This window comes from Taudactylus pleione, unplaced genomic scaffold, assembly GCF_031769625.1.
Source record: "Taudactylus pleione unplaced genomic scaffold, aTauple2 ptg002219l, whole genome shotgun sequence".
NCBI classification, from domain to species: Eukaryota; Metazoa; Chordata; class Amphibia; order Anura; family Myobatrachidae; genus Taudactylus; species Taudactylus pleione.
Genome location: NW_028286612.1, coordinates 150,300 through 167,500, shown reverse-complemented (window position 1 = coordinate 167,500; position 17,201 = coordinate 150,300). Strand labels below are relative to the sequence as shown.

Genomic DNA, 17,201 nt, shown 5'->3' with positions numbered 1-17,201 from the left:
CTGTTATTATTATTATTATTATACAGGGGAAGCAGCCTGTGGTGTCCTATTATTATTATTATTATTATACAGGGGGAGCAGCTTGTGGTTTCCTGTTATTATTATTATTATACAGTGGGAGCAGCCTGTGGTGTCCTGTTATTATTATTATTATACAGTGGGAGCAGCCTGTGTAGTCCTGTTATTATTATTATACAGGGAGAGAAGCCTGTGGCTTCCTGTTATTATTATTATACAGAGGGAGCAGCCTGTGTTGTCCTGTTATTATTATACAGGGGAGAAGCCTATGGTGTCCTGTTATTATTATACAGAGGGAGCAGCCTGTGGTGTCCTGTTATTATTATTATTATTATACAGAGTGAGCAGCCTGTGATGTCCTGTTATTATTATTATTATACAGGGGGAGCAGCCTGTGTTGTCCTGTTGTTAATATTATTATTGTTATACAGGGGAGCAGCCTGTGGTGTCCTGTTGTTATTATTATTATTATTATACAGGGGGAGCAGCCTGTGGTGTCCTATTATTATTATTATTATTATTATTATTATTATTATACAGGGGGAGCAGCCTGTGGTGTCCTATTATTATTATTATTATTATACATGGGGAGCAGCCTGTGGTGTCCTATTATTATTATTATTATTATTATTATTATTATTATTATTATTATACAGGGGGAGCAGCCTGTGGTGTCCTATTATTATTATTATTATTATACATGGGGAGCAGCCTCTGGTGTCCTGTTGTTGTTATTATTATTATTATTATTATACAGGGTGAGCAGCCTGTCGTGTTCTGTTATTATTATTATACAGGGTGAGCAGCCTGTGGTATCCTGTTAATATTATTGTACAGGGGGAGCAGGCTGTGGTGTCCTGTTTATTATTATTATTATTATTATTATTATTATTATTATTATTATTATATAGGGGGAGCAGCCTGTAGTGTCCTATTATTATTATTATTATTATTATTATTATACAGGGGGAGCAGCCTGTGGTGTCCTATTATTATTATTATTATTATACAGGGGGAGCAGCCTGTGGTGTCCTATTATTATTATTATTATTATTATACAGGGGGAGCAGCCTGTGGTGTCCTATTATTATTATTATTATACAGGGGCAGCAGCCTCTGGTGTCCTGTTGTTGTTATTATTATTATTATTATTATTATACAGGGAGAGCAGCCTGTGGTGTCCTGTTATTATTATACAGGGGAGCAGCCTGTGGTGTCCTTTTATTATTATTATACAGAGGGAGCAGCCTGTGGTGTTCTGTTATTATTATTATACAGGGGGAGCTGTCTGTGGTATCATGTTATTATTATTATACAGGGGGAGCAGCCTGTGGTGTCCTGTTATTATTATTATTATTATTATACAGGGGGAGCAGCCTGTGGTGTCCTGTTATTATTATCTGGGTTAGTAACACACACTGACATGCTCTTGTGTTCTCGCTCTGTAATCTGTTTGTCAGCCAGTAACTGTGTCACAGAGAGCTGTGTAGGCTGCTCCGTTGTCCTTATGGAGGATTAAACCATTTTCCACAACTCTAACCTCTTTCTTCTGATTCTCTCCCGAAAAGTAACTAGAACATTTTTGTAGTAATATTGAATCACTGTTGGGCGTCTGGTGGACCCTTGTTATCAAAGATTTGAATTTGGATTGGTTTTCTCCATTCTCGGTGATGATGGTTGTTTCCAGCACATGGACTGGTGTTGTCTCAGGACAGTACTGGAAGATTCATGTCTCATCACAGGTCATAACTTTATCTAAAATATGCAAATTCACTTCAATTTGTTCCAAAATTTCTGCACAAATTAACTTTCGGTTCTCTTTCTGCTCGGCAGTGAGAGGCCTGGGAACCATCTTAGCACAAACTTTTGTCATTTTAAGATCTTGATGAAAAACTTGCCTGACCGTTTCTTTGTCAATGTTTTCCATTTGTGCTGCTCTTCGGATACTAACTAAAATTTTAAGTTAACACGTTGCTCTACTTTTCAACTAAGTATTTTTATGATGCACGGAGAAAACACAACTTCTTCAAACACTGCGTGATAGCAAACTGTGCGAGAGGGGTGACACTTGCAAAATTGTTTTGGAACAGTCCAACATCATTGTTCCTACACTCTCTTTTAACTTGCGCACTATGGTTTATTTAAGTACAGTCTCGTTATTTTATAGCCACTCATATTTATTCCTAGACAATCCGGCTGTGAGGAGACAACACATCAAACGTTCTCTATTCTCACTGATTCACTGAGGATGGACAAGGTCGGGAGTCACAGGACTGAGAGGATCTTACATCTCACCCTGGAGATCATCTACGTGCTGACTGGGGAGGTGAGGGGATCTGGGGGTGTCACAGTGACATCACTTATATCTATAGTAATAATACAGTGACATGACTGGGGAGGTGAGGGGATCTGGGGGTGTCACAGTGACATCACTTATATCTATAGTAATAATACAGGGACATGACTGGGGAGGTGAGGGGATCTGGGAGTGTCACAGTGACATCGCTTATATCTATAGTAATAATACAGGGACATGACTGGGGAGGTGAGGGGATCTGGGAGTGTCACAGTGACATCACTTATATCTATAGTAATAATACAGGGACATGACTGGGGAGGTGAGGGGATCTGGGGGTGTCACAGTGACATCACTTATATCTATAGTAATAATACAGGGACATGACTGGGGAGGTGAGGGGATCTGGGAGTGTCACAGTGACATCACTTATATCTATAGTAATAATACAGGGACATGACTGGGGAGGTGAGGGGATCTGGGGGTGTCACAGTGACATCACTTATATCTAAAGTAATAATACAGGGACATGACTGGGGAGGTGAGGGGACCTGGGAGTGTCACAGTGACATCACTTATATCTATAGTAATAATACAGGGACATGACTGGGGAGGTGAGAGGATCTGGGAGTGTCACAGTGACATCACTTATATCTATAGTAATGATACAGGGACATGACTGGGGAGGTGAAGGGATCTGGGAGTGTCACAGTGACATCACTTATATCTATAGTAATGATACAGGGACATGACTGGGGAGGTGAGGGGATCTGGGAGTGTCACAGTGACATCACTTATATCTATAGTAATAATACAGGGACATGACTGGGGAGGTGAGGGGATCTGGGAGTGTCACAGTGACATCACTTATATCTATATAGTAATAATACAGGGACATGACTGGGGAGGTGAGGGGATCTGGGAGTGTCACAGTGACATCACTTATATCTATAGTAATAATACAGGGACATGACTGGGGAGGTGAGGGGATCTGGGGGTGTCACAGTGACATCACTTATATCTATAGTAATAATACAGGGACATGACTGGGGAGGTGAGGGGATCTGGGGGTGTCACAGTGACATCACTTATATCTATAGTAATAATACAGGGACATGACTGGGGAGGTGAGGGGATCTGGGGGTGTCACAGTGACATCACTTATATCTATAGTAATAATACAGGGACATGACTGGGGAGGTGAGATCTGGGAGTCACAGTGACATCACTTATATCTATAGTAATAATACAGGGACATGACTGGGGAGGTGAGGGGATCTGGGAGTGTCACAGTGACATCACTTATATCTATAGTAATAATACAGGGACATGACTGGGGAGGTGAGGGGATCTGGGAGTGTCACAGTGACATCACTTATATCTATAGTAATAATACAGGGACATGACTGGGGAGGTGAGGGGATCTGGGGGAGTCACAGTGACATCACTTATATCTATAGTAATAATACAGGCACATGACTGGGGAGGTGAGGGGGATCTGGGAGTGTCACAGTGACATCACTTATATCTATAGTAATAATACAGGCACATGACTGGGGAGGTGAGGGGATCTGGGAGTGTCACAGTGACATCACTTATATCTATAGTAATAATACAGGGACATGACCGGGGAGGTGAGGGGATCTGGGAGTGTCACAGTGACATCACTTATATCTATAGTAATAATACAGGGACATGACCGGGGAGGTGAGGGGATCTGGGGGTGTCACAGTGACATCACTTATATCTATAGTAATAATACAGGGACATGACCGGGTTGGTGAGGGGATCTGGGAGTGTCACAGTGACATCACTTATATCTATAGTAATAATACAGGGACATGACCGGGGAGGTGAGGGGATCTGGGGGTGTCACAGTGACATCACTTATATCTATAGTAATAATACAGGGACATGACCGGGGGAGGTGAGGGGATCTGGGGGTGTCACAGTGACATCACTTATATCTATAGTAATAATACAGGGACATGACCGGGGAGGTGAGGGGATCTGGGAGTGTCACAGTGACATCACTTATATCTATAGTAATAATACAGGGACATGACCGGGGAGGTGAGAGGATCTGGGAGTGTCACAGTGACATCACTTATATCTATAGTAGTAATACAGGGACATGACCGGGGAGGTGAGGGGATCTGGGAGTGTCACAGTGACATCACTTATATCTATAGTAATAATACAGGGACATGACCGGGGAGGTGAGGGGATCTGGGAGTGTCACAGTGACATCACTTATATCTATAGTAATAATACAGGGACATGACCGGGGAGGTGAGGGGATCTGGGAGTGTCACAGTGACATCACTTATATCTATAGTAATAATACAGGGACATGACCGGGGAGGTGAGGGGATCTGGGGGTGTCACAGTGACATCACTTATATCTATAGTAATAATACAGGGACATGACCGGGGAGGTGAGGGGATCTGGGGGTGTCACAGTGACATCACTTATATCTATAGTAATAATACAGGGACATGACCGGGGAGGTGAGGGGATCTGGGAGTGTCACAGTGACATCACTTATATCTATAGTAATAATACAGGGACATGACCGGGGAGGTGAGGGGATCTGGGAGTGTCACAGTGACATCACTTATATCTATAGTAATAATACAGGGACATGACCGGGGAGGTGAGAGGATCTGGGAGTGTCACAGTGACATCACTTATATCTATAGTAATAATACAGGGACATGACTGGGGAGGTGAGAGGATCTGGGATTGTCACAGTGACATCACTTATATCTATAGTAATAATACAGGGACATGACTGGGGAGGTGAGGGGATTTGGGAGTGTCACAGTGACATCACTTATATCTATAGTAATAATACAGGGACATGACTGGAGGTGAGGGGATCTGGGGGTGTCACAGTGACATCACTTATATCTATAGTAATAATACAGGGACATGACTGGGGAGGTGAGGGGATCTGGGAGTGTCACAGTGACATGACTTATATCTATAGTAATAATACAGGGACATGACTGGGGAGGTGAGGGGATCTGGGAGTGTCAGTGACATCACTTATATCTATAGTAATAATACAGGGACATGACTGGGGAGGTGAGGGGATTTGGGAGTGTCACAGTGACATCACTTATATCTATAGTAATAATACAGGGACATGACTGGGGAGGTGAGGGGATCTGGGAGTGTCACAGTGACATCACTTATATCTATAGTAATAATACAGGGACATGACCGGGGAGGTGAGGGGATCTGAGAGTGTCACAGTGACATCACTTATATCTATAGTAATAATACAGGGACATGACTGGGGAGGTGAGAGGATCTGGGGGTGTCACCGTGACATCACTTATATCTATAGTAATAATACAGGGACATGACTGGGGAGGTGAGGGGATCTGGGAGTGTCACCGTGACATCACTTATATCTATAGTAATAATACAGGGACATGACTGGGGAGGTGAGGGGATCTGGGAGTGTCACAGTGACATCACTTATATCTATAGTAATAATACAGGGACATGACTGGGGAGGTGAGTGGATCTGGGAGTGTCACAGTGACATCACTTATATCTATAGTAATAATACAGGGACATGACTGGGGAGGTGAGGGGATCTGGGAGTGTCACAGTGACATCACCTATATCTATAGTAATAATACAGGGACATGACTGGGGAGGTGAGGGGATCTGGGAGTGTCACAGTGACATCACCTATATCTATAGTAATAATACAGGGACATGACTGGGGAGGTGAGGGGATCTGGGAGTGTATGCAGTGATATTTGGTGTTTCCCCCAATACATAGGATTACAAAGTAGTGAAGAAGACATACGGTGAGTGTGAGACATCCAGTAGCCGTTCCTGTGTGTCAGGAGGACTGAGCAGCACCCAGAGCCCCACCACGGTGCCTCCACCTCATTCACTTATATATGAGAGACACAATGACCAGAAGATCCTGGAACTCACCAACAAGATCATTCAGCTGCTGACAGGAGAGGTGACTGCTGGGAATAGGACATTATATAGTGTTCCCGCTAGGCTGTTTTAGCGGGGCGCGGCGCCCTGCCCTCCTTCTGGAGGGCAAAAAGCACCCTGCCCTAACAGCCTGCGGGAGCCGTTCTCACCCGCAGGACGCAGTGTCCCGCGGGTGGACAAACATGCGGTGACCCGGTCACCGCCGGGGAATCTATTCTCCCTTTCTGCAGCGCTTGGGGGCTGCCCGGCATGTCCGTAAGCGCCGGGCACGCCCCCAAGTATGACGAAAAGGGGGACGCGTCTTGTAGACACGCCCCCTTTTCATAACCACGCCCCCTTTTCGGACGCGCGCGCACAAAATTGCCCTCTCTAGCTCCGGCGCCCTGCCTGCCGCCGGAGCTAGAGGGAACACTATTATACAGTAACACCGGGGGATGTGTCTGGGTGATGACTGGAGAGGTGACTGCTGGGAATGGGACATTATACAGTAACACCAGGGGATGTGTATGGGTGATGACTGGGGAGGTGACTGCTGGGAATGGGACATTATACAGTTACACCAGGGGATGTGTCTGGGTGATGACTGGAGAGGTGACTGCTGATAATGGGACATTATACAGTAACATCGGGGGATGTATCTGGGTGATGACTGGAGAGGTAACTGCTGGGAATGGGACATTATACAGTAACATCAGGGGATGTGTCTGGGTGATGACTGGAGAGATGATTACTGGGAATTGGACATTATACAGTAACACCAGGGGATGTGTCTGGGTGATGACTGCAGAGGTGACTGCTGGGAATTGGACATTATACAGTAACATCAGGGGATGTGTCTGGGTGATGACTGGAGAGGTGACTGCTGGGAATTGGACATTATACAGTAACATCAGGGGATGTGTCTGGGTGATGACTGGAGAGGTGACTGCTGGGAATGGGACATTATACAGTAACATCAGGGGATGTGTCTGGGTGATGACTGGAGAGGTGACTGCTGGGAATGGGACATTATACAGTAACACCGGGGGATGTGTCTGGGTGATGACTGGAGAGGTGACTGCTGGTAATTGGACATTATACAGTAACACCGGGGGATGTGTCTGGGTGATGACTGGAGAGGTGACTGCTGGGAATGGGATATTATACAGTAACACCGGGGGATGTGTCTGGGTGATGACTGGAGAGGTGACTGCTGGGAATGGAACATTATACAGTAACACCGGGGGATGTGTCTGGGTGATGACTGGAGAGGTGACTGCTGGGAATGGAACATTATACAGTAACACCGGGGGATGTGTCTGGGTGATAACTGCAGAGGTGACTGCTGGGAATGGGACATTATACAGTAACACCAGGGGATGTGTCTGGGTGATGACTGGAGAGGTGACTGCTGGGAATGGGAAATTATACAGTAGCACCTGGGATGTGTCTGGGTGATGACTGGAGAGGTGACTGCTGGGAAGGGGACATTATACAGTAACATCAGGGGATGTGTCTGGGTGATGACTCTATCATGTGTGTCAGGTTCCCATAAGGTGTCAGGATGTCACTGTCTATGTCTCCATGCAGGAGGGGGAGTATATAGAGGAACACAGGGGTCTGTACAAGGACGTGATGATGGAGAATCACCGGCCCCTCACATCACTGGGTAAGAGAAGACTGTCATTTATTGTACAGGGGAGAGCAGGTATGGTGGCCCCCTATATACACACCCCCTGATAATCACATATATACAATGTACTCAGTCACTGTGTGTCTCCTACAGATGGACTCAGTAACAGAAATATCCCAGAGAGATGTCCCCGTTCTCTTTATTCACAGGATTGTACAGAAGAGAATCACAGGATCCCAAAGGAGGATCAGGTAGGCGGGATTTAGGGTCTCACCAATATACCAAAGTGACTATCACTATATAATTTAGAGAGAAGTTATGTGTCTTATACACTGATATTATACTGTTTCCTCTCTGTTAAAGAAAATTTAGATTATTTGATTGTTATTATTGTTTAGGATGAAAACATGACTTACACAAAGGCAGAAGATATAGAAGGAGAAGAAGAGACGTATGTGACTGATATAAGGGCAAACGATATAGAAGGAGAAGAGGAGACGTATGTGACTGATATAAAGGCAGAAGATATAGAGGGAGAAGAAGAGACGTATGTGACTGATATGAAGGCAGAAGATATAGAGGGAGAAGAAGAGACGTATGTGACTGATATAAAGGGAGAAGAAACAGAGAGAGAAGAAGAGATGTATGTGAGGGGTGATCAGCAGTGTAAGGAGGAAGAAATACCTACAGCTATCAGCACATGTGAGTAATAAACACTTGTTACAGATATTATGTCTCAAACTTTACAGTTGTACTTCTGTTCTCCTCACATCATTTCACTGTGTGTTACCAGCCCAGAGATCTGACCAGTCTCCTCCCCACACTCTCTGGTGTATCTCATACATCAGGAGCCTTCAGCCCCTATTATACTCCTGCTCTCCCCCTCACATCATGTCACTGTGTGTTACCAGCCCAGACATCTGACCAGTCTCCTCTCCACACTCTCTGGTGTATCTCATACATCAGGAGCCATCAGCCCCTATTATACTCCTGCTCTCCCCCTCACATCATGTCACTGTGTGTTACCAGCCCAGACATCTGACCAGTCTCCTCCCCACACTCTCTGGTGTATCTCATACATCAGGAGCCATCAGCCCCTATTATACTCCTGCTCTCCCCCTCACATCATGTCACTGTGTGTTACCAGCCCAGAGATCTGACCAGTCTCCTCTCCACACTCTCTGGTGTATCTCATACATCAGTAGCCATCAACCCCTATTAGACTCCTGCTCTTCTCCTCACATCATGTCACTGTGTGTTACCAGCCCAGATATCTGACCAGTCTCCTCTCCACCCTCTCTGGTGTATCTCATACATCAGTAGCCATCAACCCCTATTAGATTCCTGCTCTTCTCCTCACATCATGTCACTCTGTGTTGCCAGCCCAGAGATCTGACCAGTCTCCTTCCTACACTCTCTGGTGTTTCTTTTTCAGGGTCCATAGGGATTCACAGGGATACCATGGGGGAAATGTGTTTGGAGAGATCCAGGCACCAAACTGTTAAAGCTTTCAGCTCCCTGGATGCCTCGGGTTCTCCTCCATATATACCTTGCATCCAGCCACAAGCCTTGAGTTGTTCATTGGTGCGGCAGGATTCAGACGCACCTTTGTAATAGGGGACTGCTCAGGCAGTCCTAAACTTTTATTTTATGTTTTATTTTCTATGTTTATGGGTTGGCACGGCTAGGCGTCTGAATTAAGACGCATGTACTGCGACTCAATCTACCTCCACCGGACCGCAACACCAGTAACAGGGCTGGTGATTTCGGTTCTCGGCTGAGCTTGCTAGCAGCGATACTGTGACCTCGACTGCAACCAAACACACAAAGATTTCAGGTAAAGCTATCTTTCACTTACGGAGAATTGTCCTTGCTTCCGGCATAGGAGACGAACCGGAAGCCACTGCAGTCAGGTTCCGGAGCATCCACGTCCTCACTAGACTACCAGAGCCTTATCGTCTGATGCCGGGGATCCACAGCAGATGCATAGCTGTTGTCATGAGGCCAGCGTACCCGGCTTAGGGGAAGTAAGTGCTCCCCTGGCAGCTCCTCCCCCAACCCAGATGCAGTCCCTGGTTTTTGTGCGTCCGGGTCGCTCCTCCTACACGCCTCGTGTATATGAGACACTCACAGTCCACTATCGGTGCGCTGCTGTAGCTGTTGGTCTCAGGAGGTTTTGGGTCAGTCTCCCTGTATTCCTCTCCCATGGGTCAGGTATATAGTGCTCTATATCCTACCAAGCATCGTGTTTTGAGAAGTTGACTTAGAGCCCATTGCAACTAAATTACGTATGCATTGTATGTGACTGTGTGCTAGCTGCTGTGTGTATATATATATATATATATATATATATATATACTGCCTTTTATTTCTGACTGTCAGTTATAGCGATCACTGTGTTTTTCCTCATCCCTCTGTTGCAGGTGTGTGTTTTTTTCTTATACTTCACATTTATTGGTTATATGTGATGGTTGTTACATTACATTGTTACTATTATAATTGATATGTGAAGATGTAAAGGGAATAAGGAGGGGGAGGCTCCTGTGCTGGTTTCATGTAAAGCCTGTTTGGCAGGCTTGTCCTCTCTGGACTTTATAAAGGATGGTTTGTGTGCGGTCTGTTATAAAGAACCACCTCACCAGTCTAGTATACCAGTCCCTGTACAAGAACCATCTTAGGTGTCCTCTTTGTCCCAGATAATGAAGCAGTTTGTTGACCGTATGGCTACTCCTTGTATGGGGTACCCACAGCATGCTATGTTTGCACCTCCTATATATACTTCCTGGATGGATGCTTATGCCCACTCAAGTCAGAGTAAGCTCAGTCAGCTGTTGCAAGCAGACCGGTAGTTTCTAAGGTGCCCAAGCGAAAGTTATCTTTATATCGGTCTGTATATGGACATAGCATATGGACTCAGACGCTTCATCAGGGGAATCAGATGATGTGCAGGGTTCTTCTCCAGAGTCTAGTTTGGGAGAGGAGGACTATACGTCCACAGTGGATGTTCCTTCTTTGGTGAGAGCGGTTAAATCAATCTTAGATATTCAAGATGATGAACCAGCTCCTAGTAAGAAGGCTCCGGTGTTTAAACATCGAATGGTGGTAATAGCTTAGTTTCCTAAATCCGAGTAGCTCACTGAGCTTATGGAAGAGGCATGGGGTAACCCAGATAAATGGTTTTATATTAGTAAAAGATTAGCATCATTGTATCCTTTCCCAGCTTCTCTATGTACTAAGTGGGAGGTACCGCCTACTGTGGATGCTCATGTGACGCACTTAGTAAGAAATGCTACGTTGCCTATTCCCCCTTCATCTTCTCTTAAGGATTCTACAGATAGGAAAATTGAAACATGTCTTAAGGCAATATTTTCATCATCTGGAGCGGTTACTCGTCCAGCTATGGCTGCAGCCTGGGTAGCCAAAGCTGTTAAAGAATGGACAGGGGCATTCGAAGACTCTACCAGGTGCTACCAGAGAACAGATGATGTATATCTCCCATATACGGGAAGCGGCCTCCTATTTGGGAGGAGCTGCAGTGGATACTGGAACTTTAGCTTCAGTAGTGGTACGCAGGGCCCTTTGGTTAAGAACCTGGAAAGCTGATACAGGATCAAAGAAGGCTCTGGAACTCTTACCTTTATATGGAAATATACACTTTGGAGCAGAGTTAGATAAGATAATAGCTACTGTGGTGGCTTCAAAGTCTGCAGGTCTGCCATCTAGTGGTACAATAATATCTAGGCAGTTTTCTTTTTGGTTCCTCAGAGATGAGCAAAGGAACAATCTTCCTTCAAGCCGTCTAGTTTTTACAGGACAGCCAGGTGACAATTAAGTGGTCTGGGCTGGCCAGACGTCCAGCTTCTAAGCCGGAAGACAAACCCTAGGCCTTATGGAACAGGCCTCCTCCTGGGGGATCTCAGGGTGGGAGGCTGACTTCTTCAGTTTGCAGATTGTTGGCATCAAACAACAGTTGCCTGGGTCCGAGAAGTGGGCTCTGAGGGGTATGCCATCAGTTTCCAGAGGCATCCTCCCCAGAAGTTTTTTTGCACAGATTTTCCATCAGGTGTGGTCAAGGCCTTGGTTCTTCAGGAGGCCATTCACTCCCTGTTGCAGGCAGGGGTAAAAATACCGGTTCCTGTGTCGCAACAAGGAAGGGATTATTATTCCAATCTATTTTTGGTTCAGAAACTGAATGAGTCTCATCACCCTATTCTAAATCTTAAAACCCTCAACAGGTTTATCCATGTACCCAAGTTCCATATGGAAACTCTCTGGTCAATTATTTGGCAAAGGAGCCTGGGGAGTTTATGGTTTCCCTGGTCATTGAGGATGCGTATCTGCATGTTCCTATTACGCCATCCCACCAACAATTTCTACGGTTAGCTGTCCTTCAACAGCATTACCAATTTCAGCCTCTACCCTTTGGCCTATCAACGCCCCCCCCGGGTATTTACCAAGATAATGGCAGCATGACAGCCTATCTCAGGCATCAGGGAATCTGATTACTACCATATCTGGATGATTTTCTGATATTGGCACAAACTCCAGTTGTTTTACAAAACCATCTTCAACTGACCATAGCCTGCCTACAAAACCATGGCTGGATCATCAATTGGAAGAAATCCTCTCTTTCTCTAACACAGCAGATGGTACATCTGGAGACACTTCTGGATTCTCAGGTACAAAGGGTGTTTCTACCAGAGGACAAGATTGCAGCTCTATCATTGTGAGTACGCAAACTGCTACACAAGCGAAGGGTATCCATATCAGTGATGCAGGTCCTGGGATCAATGGTATCCACCTTCAACATGGTGGGGTATGCTCAGTTTCATTCCAGGCTTCTGCAAAGATTGATTATCTCCAGGTGGAATGGACAGTATCAGCTAATAAGGTCCCAGAGGATCCTTCTCACTCTAGAGTAAAGTAACCTGTGACCAATCGTGTAGGGGTACTTCTCAGCCAAGGGAGTGTGATCACTCATAATTTTGCCTAAGAACACAGCCATGAATAAAGAATGGTACCAAAACATCCTCCAAGAGCAACTTCTTCCAACCATCCAAGAACAGTTTGGTGATGAACAATGCCTTTCCCAGCATGATGGAGCACCTTGCCATAAGGAAAAAGTGATAACGAAGTGACTCGGGGAACAAAACTTCAAAATTTTAAGTCCAAGGCCAGGAAACTGGCCAGACCTTAATCCCATTGAGAACTTGTGGTCAATCCTCAAAAGGCGAGTGGACAAACAAAAACCCACAAATACTGACAAACTCCAAGCATTGATTAGGCAAGAATGGGCGGCCATCAGTCAGTATGTGGCCCAGAAGCATGCCAGGGCGATTGCAGAGGTCTTGAAAAAGAAGGGTCAACACTGCAAATATTGACTCTTTGCATAAACTTAATGTAATTGACAATAAAAGCCTTTGACACTTATGAAACGCTGTAATGTTACGTCAGTATACCATAGTAACATCTGACAAAAAGATCTAATAACAATGAAGCAGCAAGCTTTGTGATAACCAATACTTGTCATTCTCTGAACTTTTGGCCATGGTGGTACAACCGGGGAAAACGAGAATCTCTGATTGTCAGAGTATTACTCATAAACAATTCAAATAAATTCACCGGCCGGCAAATGTAAAAGAGCATAAAATACTGGACAACAATCTACCATCGTGTATCAGGAATATCTATCACCTTTTTTCAGCAGTCATTTGATACCTATAGCAGCAGGTGTTATAGCAATGTGCAGGCTGTACGTTAGTAATTATTAATGGCTGTAGATTGGTGATAGAAAATGCCACCAATGATTGTTATTAATTATATATTGGTGTAACAGCACTTATAAATAACTGTAGATTAGTATAACAGGAGTAGTTGTGTAGCTGTAGATGATTAAAGTAATTTATAGCCAATTATTGCAATCTTGCATTAGTTTTTCAAGTGCTACTTGCAGTTGATACAATGACCATATCCTGTTCAGGCTAAAATGTTGTTCTCAGCTGTTGATTACCGGTGGTACGGTGGTCCTCCAGCTGCTGGTATCTCCTATAATGCAGCTATCTCCAGAGGATAACGCTCACATCACCTCCAAGGTAGGTAATCGGCTAGAAGGTCTTACAAATCCTCTGACGTGACCAAAGGCGGAGAAACGCGTAAAGAAATAGACCAGACCAGCACTTTTCTCACTGGCTCTGTGACCTATCTTAGTAGCATTACTAAAAAATTCCCTCGTGAGCCTAATCGGTGAATCCAGCTCATTGAAGTTTCCAACCATTCCCAAAAAGGAATTGCGCTGTGGATAGTGATGCGTGCCGTAATAACAAACACCAAAATAAGATAAGGTTTGGTTTTATCACCATAATCAGTCACAGTGACGGGTTTATTACATATATGTGTGCTACACATAATAACTTGTATTACCTAGTGGGAATAGATCAAACAAAATAAGTACATTTATTAAGAAATGCACCTGGTCATATTAATTATCACAAGCGGCAAACGAGTTTGGGAGCTAAAACATACCGACAATGTTTGATTACTAACTTCTAACCCAACTTTTGCACAAATTATTTTACTATATTCCTTTTTTTATGTCACTGTAACATTGTAATGTAATCCACAATTAGTAGGACAAATGGATTGAATAAATGATTTACAAAATACTTGTTATAAAGGAACATGTTCTGAAATAATTTGAATGCAAATACCAATAAAATGTTGTGAATTTTGATATATAATATATTATTGTGCACCACTCTCAAAAAAAAAAAAAAGATCCTCCTGTATTATGTTTAATAGTGTGAACGGTAGAAGCCCAAAGTGTTCTGTATGATGATGTTTTAAGCACAAAGCTATGGGAATAGAGGTGAGATAAATAATGATTAATGACGCTTTTGCTGTGGGATACTTGATTATCTATTTTATTTCTACCAGATGGACACAATAGAAGGAAGACCTCGGAGGGGCGTCTCGTTTGGTCTCCAGATTTTAATTTAGAAGATAAGAACATCACACAAGAGTCTCCGGAAGAAAACCTCATTACCCTAAATATACATCCAGCTCTACTTAGTGCAGATGTATCATCTGATCCCTCTATTCTTGAGGAATGTTCTCCTGGTAACTCACATGATGCTGCACTTAGTACAGATCCTAGGGGTGATACAATCATGCCTTCTGAATTTAGGAAATGTTCTCCAGATAAACTAGCTGTTGTTACACATCAGAGACGTCACACAGGTGAGAGGCCATTTCCATGCTCTGAGTGTGGGAAATGTTTTACACAGAAATCAAATCTTGTTGAACATCAAAGAACTCACACAGGTGAGAAACCATTTCTATGCTCTGAGTGTGGAAAATGTTTTACACAGAAATCTCAACTTGTCAGACACAAGAAAAGTCACACAGGAGAGAAACCATTTCCATGTTCTCAGTGTGGGAAATGTTTTATCCACAAATCATCACTTGTTATACATGAGAGAGTCCACACAGGTGAGAGGCCATTTCCATGCTCTGAGTGTGGAAAATGTTTTAAAGAGAAATCAGATCTTATTAATCATCAGAGACGTCACACAGGTGAGAAACCATTTACTTGTTCTGAGTGTGGAAAATGTTTTACACACCAATCATCTCATGCTAGACATGAGAGAAGTCACACAGGTGAGAAGCCATTTTCATGTTCCGATTGTGGAAAATGTTTTACACAGAAATCAGATCTTGCTAAACATAAGCGAAGTCACACAGGTGAGAAACCATTTCCATGTTCTCAGTGTGGGAAATGTTTTGCACAAACATATGGTCTTATTAGACATCAGAGAAGTCACACAGGTGAGAAGCCATTTTCATGTTCCGATTGTGGGAAATGTTATGCACAAAAGTCAGATCTTGTTGCACATGTGAGAAGTCACACAGGTGAGAAACCATTTCCATGTTCTGAGTGTGGGAAATGTTATGCACAAAAATCACATCTTGTTGCACATGAGAGAAGTCACACAGGTGATAAACCATTTCCATGTTCAGGTGATAAACCTTTTTTTATGTTCTGAGTGTGGGAACAGTTTTACACAGAAATCAGATTGTGTAAGACATCAAAGAAGTCACAGGTGAGAAACCATTTCCATGTTCTGAGTGTGGGAAATGTTTTGCACAAACATCTGGTCTTATTAGACATCAGAGAAGTCACGCAGATAACAAACAGCTGTTGTAAGACCTCAGAAAACTCACAATTGAATTTCCTCAATTGGTAGACGTGAAACAGGGTTGCATTAATATTGTACATAAAATAAATCTGTAATAACATTGTTTGTGTCTATAGCTTCTTTTTCCCAATAGGATTGAAAGCACTTTGCATATTTGTATAAGGTGAGGCAGCCATCTTGGGTGTGCGCATTTGCTATTAGTAATCATTCACATCAGTCCATGCCCCACTGGAGCTTACAATCTAATTCCATATCCTACACCAGGTTCTATTTTTGTCAGAAGCCACTTAATCTACCAATCTGTTATTGAGTTTTGTGGGTGGAAAGCTAAGTAATAGGTAGAAACCTACATAAAAATGGAGAAAACATATCTTGATGTTGTGTAATTGTTATGAATAATTGGGTATTTGTATAAGACCCCCTAGAGCCACACTACAAAGGTCTTTTGACTATAATAGTTGCCTGTTGTTCCCTTAGAGTGGAGTACACTCACCAGTACTTAAGATGCCACCAGGTCATAAAACTTAGGACAATAGGAGATTATACAATACTCTGGTGATCACAGGATAATTGACTAAAGTAGTATAAACAGGTCAATATTGTGATGTCCTGGTTTTGTTGTGGGCCCGGGGTAGTGATAGGAGCAGACAGAAGCAGATTTAAAACAAAACATGGAACTTTTAATAAGTGGTTTGGCAGACATGAACAATGGGAGAAAATAATTCCAGGGATGGCACTAAAGTGCAACTGGGAACTGAGGTGAATGCAATGAGTAAAAGTCCAGGTAGTGGCAGATAGGAGCAGTCCAGTATCCGGGTCTTGTGAGGGTGGTGAAAAAAGACTTGTCCAGCAGTGTGAGGTTCTGGTTAATAGGGAAATGTCCAGTTAATGACAGGCAGGGGAAATCAGGTGTAGTTGTTGAAATGAAGAATGCAGGCTGAGGGAAAATCATCCAGCAGAGTGTCAGTGGAGGCAAGGTGCAGGGTGAACAGCAGACTCAGGTTCTCAGGCAAGGGGAAGGTAATGGAGGATGCAGGGTAGTCCAGCGGGGTAGGAGAAGACAAGCAGGCAGGCAGGTAGCGTTACACAGGAACATGATGAGCACAG

The 17,201-nt window shown here is 43.7% G+C and overlaps 1 protein-coding gene across 1 annotated transcript in view; it reads left to right on the top strand.

Annotated features, from left to right (window-relative positions):
• Window positions 1-17,201, top strand: part of LOC148431496 (uncharacterized) — a 137,475-nt gene that overhangs the window by 1,600 nt on the left and 118,674 nt on the right. Inside the window, exons 2-7 of the mRNA XM_088465987.1 lie at window positions 2,206-2,344; window positions 6,118-6,309; window positions 7,857-7,935; window positions 8,053-8,150; window positions 8,298-8,601; window positions 14,833-15,723. Of these exons, the coding sequence (XP_088322113.1) occupies window positions 2,267-2,344; window positions 6,118-6,309; window positions 7,857-7,935; window positions 8,053-8,150; window positions 8,298-8,601; window positions 14,833-15,723 (1,642 nt within the window). The 5' untranslated portion in view covers window positions 2,206-2,266. The remainder of the gene's footprint in view (window positions 1-2,205; window positions 2,345-6,117; window positions 6,310-7,856; window positions 7,936-8,052; window positions 8,151-8,297; window positions 8,602-14,832; window positions 15,724-17,201) is intronic.